Here is an 8,675-nt window from a genome sequence, read left to right as displayed (position 1 = left end):
GTGTGTGTGTGTGTGTGTGTGTGACCCCCCCTTTCTTTTCTCTATCACTAGCTGCCATGGGCAGCAGCCTCCATCCCCCTATCTGAAGTGAACCCTGTCAGTCAGCTGCTATTAACACCAACCCCAATCACCAGTTCCACACTGGCTGCCTTCCTGGGTTTGCCCTGTGGTATTGGAGCTGGCCTTTGACAGATAATCTTAATTTATATTAATATAACTTTAATTAAATATCTAATTTTAATAGTTTGGCATATATAAATTGAACATACGAAACAAACAATTTTATTGTAAAGGAATTTTTATATAATCAAAATATTACATTCTTTTTAATTGAGTAATATAGTATATTCTTGAATAAACTATGGACATTTGTGTTTTCTGCTTTAGGCATGAAGGAGCAGACTCTGAGACCAACGTGAGCAATGTCATTGTTGTGTTAAATACCTTCAAGAGCAAGATTGTCAAGGTGCAGGTATGTGAGGCTGAGGCTTGTATACGCTTTAATGAGCACCATTTCTCCTTTTGTTTTTATATCAACTAAAACTTTGTTCCCTGAATTCTTGCATTGTAACTCAGAAAAAGAAGGAGAGGGGAGCTTGAAGCCAAAAGGAATGGGGTTTGTTTCTTGGATTTTGTTATATTAGAGTATTTACTAATCTCTATCACCAGACAGTACTGTACATCAGCCTCTGAGAATGAGCCAGGGACAAAGGTGGAAAAGTCGGTCCTGAAAAGAAAAGATAGTATTTGTCCTTTGGAGAGATAGAGAAAAGGTATTGTATTGTTCTTGCTGGTTGGTTTTGTTTTGTTTTGAGTTAGAGTCTCATATGTAGCCCTGACTGGTCTATAATTTGCTGTATGAACCAGGCTGGCCTTAAACTCAAAGAAGTCCTCCTGCCCCTGTTTCCTGAGTATCTTCTGTCCCTTGTCCCTTCCTCTCCCTCATTAACCACCTCACAGACCTTTTATGTCTTTTTTTTCTATTAGAAATAGAATTTTAACAAAATCCTTTTGAAATATTTATTATTTTTAATTGCAAGTCTGTTTCATGATCAGAGCATGTGAACAAAGGCCTGCAGAGGCAGAGTTATTGTACTCCTGCAGTTACAGGGAGAGGCACTGCACCCCTGCAGTTACAGGGAGAGGCACTGCACCCCTGCAGTTACAGGGAGACACATTGTACGTACCACTGCAGTTACAGGGAGAGGCATTGCACCCCTGCAGTTACAGGGAGAGGCACTGCACCCCTGCAGTTACAGGGAGAGGCACTGTACGTACCACTGCAGTTATAGGAAGAAGCATTGCACCCCTGCAGTTATAGGAAGAAGCATTGCACCCCTGCAGTTATAGGAAGAGGCATTGCACCCCTGCAGTTACAGGGAGAGGCATTGCACCCCTGCAGTTACAGGGAGAGACATTGCATCTCTGCAATTATAGGAACAGGCATTGCCCCAACCCCTGCAGTTATAGGAAGCTGCAAAATTGATAGCACAAAACAAGATTTGTTAACTCTACCTACCTTCTTACATTTCTAAAGATTTCTTGCCTTATTTGGCATAGTTTATAATTAATCAGTTAAATTCTAAATTTTCTCTTTGCCATGTTATCCAGGTAAAGAAAAAATCAGGTAAAATTAAAGAAGATATCCTTGCTGATAAACATGAAAATAGAGACATATGGGATTCGATCAAAAGGTAATTACCAATAACTGGAAATATTTTAATGACATAACTAGATTGATAAATGAGGAAGCCTGCAGGTAGCAAAGATCTTAGTAAATAAAGCACAGACCCTCCTTCCCAGGAGTCATAACAACAGACACATGAACGCCAAAATAAAACCTGAAGCCAGCAGGCAGGAGAGAGGCTGATGGGGTGAGAGGAAGAGAAGAGAGGTAGGGTGACAGCAGTCAGAGCGCAATATGTGCATGCATAAGGTTGCCAGAGAATGGATATCATTTAGAGAAGGAACCTGGAGCTATAAAGTAGCTGAAAACAAATATATATAGACATATACACACACATACACACACATATATATATATGAATGATATGGATTTGTGTGTGTGTGTGTGTGCGTGTGTGTGTACACCCAGGATCATAACCAGTAGATCCTGAGTGGAAGCAAGGATAGAGAGCTAGGTGCTAAGAGTCCTCAGGCAGCAGTGAGCACAGCAAGAACACACTCAGGAGGCAGCTTCAGTGAGACATTTTAATGGAGACAGCAAAGGCTATTAAGCCGTTAGGTGAGTCGGGCTATTGCTGTTGCTGTAAGTGTACATCATTGGCTTGGGCCAGAGCACTGGGGATGCCTCATTTGCGTAAGGAATTCCAGGTGCTGCTGGACATGACCTTATAAGAGGAAAAGAAGTTTAACCTGGCTATGTGACCTCCTCCAGTGGGCAAAGGTGAGGGCACAGGGCTGTTTGGATGCTTGACCCCACTCTTCCTCCAGGCAGAGTCCTCCCAGTCCCATGGCTCTGGCTCCACATACGGACGGACAGACAGACAAACAGACAGACAGACGTACGTATGTACGTACGTATGTACATGCATGTGTGCGTGCATGCACTCACACATATACATATGTGTGTGTATACGTATATCTCCAGCTGAAGGGACTTCAGGAAAGACTTCTTATTCTTCCTACAGGAAAGATGATGTTCAAAGGCTGTAGTATAGTGAAGGTACCTTGTTAGCTAAAGAAACAGTAGGTGTGATCCTGCAAGAGCAGAAGGTAGTCCAGTATGGCTGTAACATGGTATGTGATAGGCCAAATCTGAGTCATGTGGTTAATTTAGGGCTTTGGGTTACATCAGCAGTAGACTGCTTACCTAGGATGTGTGAAGCCCTGGGTTGGACCTCCAGCACCACAAAGAGGAAAGAGGGTGACCAGGAAGAGAGGGTTTGGTTCATAGAATTCAACAAGTCTAGACATGACAGTGTCATTTGAATGGTATGGTCTGGGAACTTTGTCCATCTCCTAATTCTATGCCTTCTTTGCCTCCTGTTTCCAGGAGATTTTTAAAATAAAGTTTTACTGTCCAATAGATGGCAGTTATCTCTTTGGTAAAATACCAACAGAAGCTCCATAGCCAATCCAGGGCTAAACCATCACCAGCTTTCCCAAACTGAACTGAGTACTGTGACTGTCCAAAGTTGAATCTGATGCTGTCCTGCAGAGCCTAGGAAAGGCCTGTCCCACATGGACCTCCTGCAATGAAATTGGAGGAAGAATGGTTCTCCTAAAGCACAGACTTATAGCTAGAAGCGGAACGGAAGGCAGGCTGACCGAGGAAGTTGTCTACTGTAGGTCCATTTTGTAGAGACCTTTGAAAGTCTGTCTTAGAAATGTGAACCTTTTCTAATTTTATTCTGTTGCTGTGAAAACACCATAATCAAGACTTCAGGGAGGAAAGGATTTATTTTCTAGTACTCCCAGGTCACAGTCTGTCACTGGAGAAAGTCAGAGCAGAAGCTCATGCAGGAAGGTGACGCTGAAACCGTGGAGGAGTGCAGCTTGCTGACTTATGTTAATGTTAGCCAGCCTTCAGGGCTTCCTGTGCAGGGGATGGTGCTGCCCACAGTGGGCTGAGTCTTTTTACATCAAATAATAATCAAGATTGTACCCCATAGACATGCCCACAGGCCAGTCCTTCAAATGAGACTCTCTTCTTAGATGAATATAGTCTATGACAAATTTGCAGTTAAAGCTAACTAGAGCAGAACATTATTTAAGTTTATAGATGTAAACTTTTGATCATCTTGATCAAAGGTAAGAAACTGTAAGCCAAATAGATTAAACATCATAAATAAATTTTGTTGTCTCGCAGTTAGAAGCACTTCAACCATTTTGGATTTGGCCCAGTTTATGCCTCTTTTTCTATAGCCTACTCTAAGTTAATTAAAACTGTATTACTTTCCTATGTAGCAACTTTTTCTTGAGAAAATTATTTAAAAAAAGAATTAAAAAATACTGGTATTACAATACTTTGTACTTGCCAGAGTATTTTTAAATTTAACTTTTATTATTTTATGCATGTGGGTATTTTGCCTCTGTATCTATCTGTACACTATATGTGCCCTTGAAAAGGCCAGAACAGGGTACTGGCTCCCCAGAAATGGAGTTACAGGTACTTGTCAGTTGCCATGTGGATGTCGGGAACTGAACCTGGATCTGCTGCCAGAGTCGTCAACACTCTTAAATGCTGAGACATCTCTCTAACCCCAACAAAAATATTTTTTATAAAAGAAGTAGTTTTTAAATCTTAGCCACTATAAACAATATGATGATATAAAACTTAGATATTTGAATTATATAAAATAATCAATCTGTGTTAATTATATGCATCTTGGATATCTCACATTAATTTAGTTCTTTTGAGTTTTTTACAATTTTTTGTTTGCTTATCTGGTTTTTATCATTTTCTTTTGTTTGTTTGTTTGGTTGGTTGTTCATTGTCCCCTTTTATTGGAAATAGTTATCCCCTCACATTCTGATCATGGTTCCCCCCCCCTACTCCTCCCAGTCTCTCCCCTCCTCTCCCATCTGACCCACTCCCTGTCTGTCTCTCATTAGAAAACAATCAGGCTTCTAAGGGATGATAATAAATAAAATAAGGTAAAACAAAAACTAATCCATAGGAATTGGACAAAACAAGCAACCAGAAGGAAAAGAGTCCCAGAGCAGACACGAGAAACAGAACCACTTGTCACACACACGGGAGCCCATAAAGGCAGTAAACTGGAAGCCGTACTATATGCACAGAGGACCTGGGAGGGACCCACACAAGCTGTGTGCATGCTGCCGCTGCCTCTGTAAGCTCATAAGAGCTTTGCTCATGTTGATTTAGAGACCTGCTTTCTATTGTCCTCCATCCTCTCTGGCTCTGACACTCTTTGTTCTCTTTTCAGACAAGTTCTCTTGCTCACTGAGTGGCAAAGGCAGTCCTTGAACTCATGGCAATTATCCTAAGCAGTCACTTTTAAAAAAGGGTGGGGGTGAGGTGTGAGTGCGTGTACATGTGTGTGTGTGAGTGCATATGTGTGTGAATGCGTGTACATGTCTGTGTGAGTGCATGTGCATGTGTGTCTGTGTGCGTGCATGTGCACGTGTGTGTGTGCATATATGTGCCACAGGTGTGCAGTGTTCTCAAAGGGCAGAAGAAGGAGTCAGATCCCATAAAGCTGGAGTTATGGTTGATTGTAAGGCGCCCAGTGGGGAGCTGGGAACTGAACTCTAGAAAAGCAGGACTTTGTCCAGCCTACCAAGTAGTAACATTTGTGTGTGATATTAAATATGTCATGCACAAAGTCAGTGTCACACACACCCATCCTTGAGTACAAGGGTCCTACTCTATTGCTGCCCACCTTGTTTTCTGAGACAGGTTTTCTTACTGACCTGGAGCTCACTGTGTGCTAGACTTGCTAGCACCAAGTCCCCAGAATTCTGCTTTCTCTTCTGCCCATCCTGGGATCCCATTGCTTTACCTGGGCAGGGGATCCAAGCTCAGGTCTTCATGTACGCAGAGCAAGCCCTGTACCCACTGAATCTTTTTCTCAACCTCTGTAGGCATTTTTAAATAACATTTTAGAGGAGCATGCCTCTTGATCAATATTCCCACTCCTGCTCTAATCTCAGAAATCCTTGGTGTCCATGACTAACACTTCTGATTGATGCATTGTTTCTTCCCATATTACTGGCCTATTTAAGATCCAGTACACAAGATATGAACATGGCAGGCTGTACTCCATTCTTGGTTCTCATAAGAACTCTTGGAAGTCATAAATACGGAGAATGGAAAAAGTTTAATTTCATTCCATGTCTAAAGAAAAGCTCACAAACCTCAAATGATGCCATCACATTTACTATAAATACCGCCTAACTGTCAGCACAGATGATTGTTTAATAGTATTTTGGTGCATATTATTCACATGTATATGGTTATAATACATTATATACTAAATCTATACTGATATATACTAAAAAGCCACTGTCCTGTGTTTTTATTATAAGCTTCACAAAAAGTCTGCATAAAGATGACAAAAAGGACAATGACATCCTAAACATTTTTTCAGTTGCTTCTGGCCATTTATATGAGCGTTTTCTAAGGTGAGTGAGTAGTTTCTAATATTTTCAGAAAGTTACACATTTACACAGCTCAGAATTCAGCAAAATGAAAAAATGAACCTCAAAAGGAAATTAACTTTTTTCTTGTTTCTCCCATGGTTCACCTTACTTTCACCCCAGCCATTGTCATTATTATTATTATTATTTATATTCTCTGCCAAAACCCCTAAAAAAGCAAGTGTACTGTTTTTGCAAATTATTCTTGTCTAAATATTAACAAGGTATACACTAGCAAGCATCTTGATTTTTTTCACATGTAAGTTTCAAAGTACATTTGAATTTCATTGGTTTGATTTGATTTAGAGTAGTTTTAATTAATGTTAGAAAATACATTGTACTTAACAAGATAATAAGAAAAAAAAAATATATATATATATAGTAAATTTTCCCCATGAAAGAATATCATATTTGCAAAAAGAAAGAAGTCAGTGGAGAAGAAGATAGTATTCAGAATTCAAAGAATGTTTTAAGAGTTTATATAAAGGGTCACAAAGAATGCCTCAGAAATATTTGAATTACGGTCCTGATGCTTTAAAGAGTACTTTCAGGGTGCTTGCTTCTTCTTTGCTGAGAAGCCTAGATAAAGCAACCGTATGGTGGATTTCCAGAATGCACCAGTGCTTCCTCTTTTGAAGGCCTTATATCTATCACAGAGACACAGACTCAGACCTGGGCATCAGTTCAGTGATAGACCACCTCACAGTATCTTCGTGATATTTACACCCTTACATTTGTAGCGGTCATAATGTTTGAAGGTGTTCCAATTTAATTCTGTCTAATTCACGATACATATTCATAACTCATCATTTAAAGGCCTTTGAATGTAAGTTACCTTCTGTTTGTTTTCATGTCCTTTTACTTAGGATTATGATGCTTTCTGTTCTGCGGAACACCAAGACACCAGTGAAGTTCTGGTTTCTGAAGAATTTCCTCTCGCCAACATTTAAAGTAAGCACCTTGCTATTTTACAATGTGCCTAAAGCTTGGTACTAAACCCTTTGTTACCATTGTAATCTCTTAAAACATTTCTCTTTTCTATGTGAGGTCTTAAATGTGTATTTGCCAAATAGGACATGGGAGTGGGAAGCATATGGACTGAGGTGATACATTACAGGACTGTCCTAGCATTGACATCACCATTAGAAAAGTCAGTCTCTGGATTAAAAAAAACTTGCTGCACTTCATGGCAAAAAGTAATGCCTGTTCAGAACAGTGTTTTCCTTTCTAATTTGCTTTTTCTCTCAGTTTCTTCTTTGTAAGATGCCTTCGTGCAGTAACATGAACGCTGACAAGTGCATAGCTGTAAGCCTGTAGCTTTGGTCTGCTCACATTCAAACACAAGGTCCTCAGTAGCCAGATCTCCCTCCAGCCAGGGACTGTCACTGCCCTACCTCCCTGTCTGTCACAGTTCTAGAGGAGTAAAGTCATGTTGGGAAGCAAGGCAGCAAGCAGTGGGCGTGGCCTGGAGCAGGAGGCTGACCCACAAGCTTGAAGCAGAGCGGACACCACTGAAACAGCACAAGTCTTTCAACACTCAAAGCCTACCTACAGTGACATACTTCCCCCAACAGACACAGCTCCTAACCCTCCCAAGAGCACTACACATTCCAGTGCCTGCAGCTCCAGGGGTCATCTCCTTAAAACACCAGACACCCAGCACCCCTCACAGATGGGCTGAAGCTCTCTTGTCACATGGACGGAAGGCACTGGAAAGCTGCAGGCCACTCACTGCCTCTCACTGTCCTCACCTCTGTCTCCTCCATGGCTCTCCCTTCTGTAGTGAAAACAGCTTCAGTTCCTTTTCTGCCTTCTTCTCTAAGCTTCTGGGGAGCACAGTGTAGGTGGTGTTAGCGCTGCTGTTCACAGCACCCACAGCGTATAGCTATGTGCTGTGTGGGGTTTTAATACGTGTTGTTGAAAAATTGAAGTTTTCTAGTTACTATTTATGCTTTATATGAACAAAATGACTTTCAGCATCTGTTTAAGCCATATCACAGATAAAAGAAATAAAGAAAAAATTTCTTTGTATTTAAAATACTTTAAATTGCCAGTATTAAAAACAAATCAGATAAATGAATAAACATTGCTTTTTGGGCCCTGATTCCCCTGCTATTCCCAGCAGGTACAGTCAGCCCTCTGTGGAGGACTCTGAGGAGGAAGGAATTGTAGGGGGTGGGAGGGTGGGGAGTGAAGGGGGATTGGGGACCTCAGGCAACAGGTGAGCCCAGTAAGAAACAAGACTTCCCCAAGTCAGGCTTCATGAGCAGTTTGAGGAGAACAAAGGCTATTTAAACCTTTGGGGAGTGGGCCGAGGCTTTAGGGGTGAGTGAGCATCACTGGCCGGGCTGAGGGGCCAGCAATGCTTCATTTGCAGGAAGCAGAGCTCCCGGGTGCTTCTGGGCAGGAAGTGTAAGGACAGAAAGTCTAACCTGGTACCACTGCCTCACCTGTCTGGTAGTGACAAAGACAGGACCACAAAAGCAGGCCCAGGTCAGGGGAGTGTCATTTCCAGGGTTAAATATGACTGGACCACATGCCTACTCCGG

At 41.5% G+C, this 8,675-nt stretch overlaps 1 protein-coding gene across 1 annotated transcript in view; it reads left to right on the top strand.

Annotated features, from left to right (window-relative positions):
• Window positions 1-8,675, top strand: part of Uggt2 (UDP-glucose glycoprotein glucosyltransferase 2) — a 119,614-nt gene that overhangs the window by 84,063 nt on the left and 26,876 nt on the right. The window contains exons 30-33 of the mRNA XM_028771534.1: window positions 388-472; window positions 1,612-1,694; window positions 6,016-6,111; window positions 6,993-7,077. Coding sequence (XP_028627367.1) covers window positions 388-472; window positions 1,612-1,694; window positions 6,016-6,111; window positions 6,993-7,077 — 349 coding nt within the window. The remainder of the gene's footprint in view (window positions 1-387; window positions 473-1,611; window positions 1,695-6,015; window positions 6,112-6,992; window positions 7,078-8,675) is intronic.

Source organism: Grammomys surdaster, unplaced genomic scaffold (assembly GCF_004785775.1).
Source record: "Grammomys surdaster isolate TR1022 unplaced genomic scaffold, NIH_TR_1.0 65, whole genome shotgun sequence".
In the NCBI taxonomy this organism is placed as follows: domain Eukaryota; kingdom Metazoa; phylum Chordata; class Mammalia; order Rodentia; family Muridae; genus Grammomys; species Grammomys surdaster.
The sequence above is the reverse complement of the archived record's forward strand: the minus strand, read 5'-3'. Positions and strand labels throughout refer to the sequence as shown.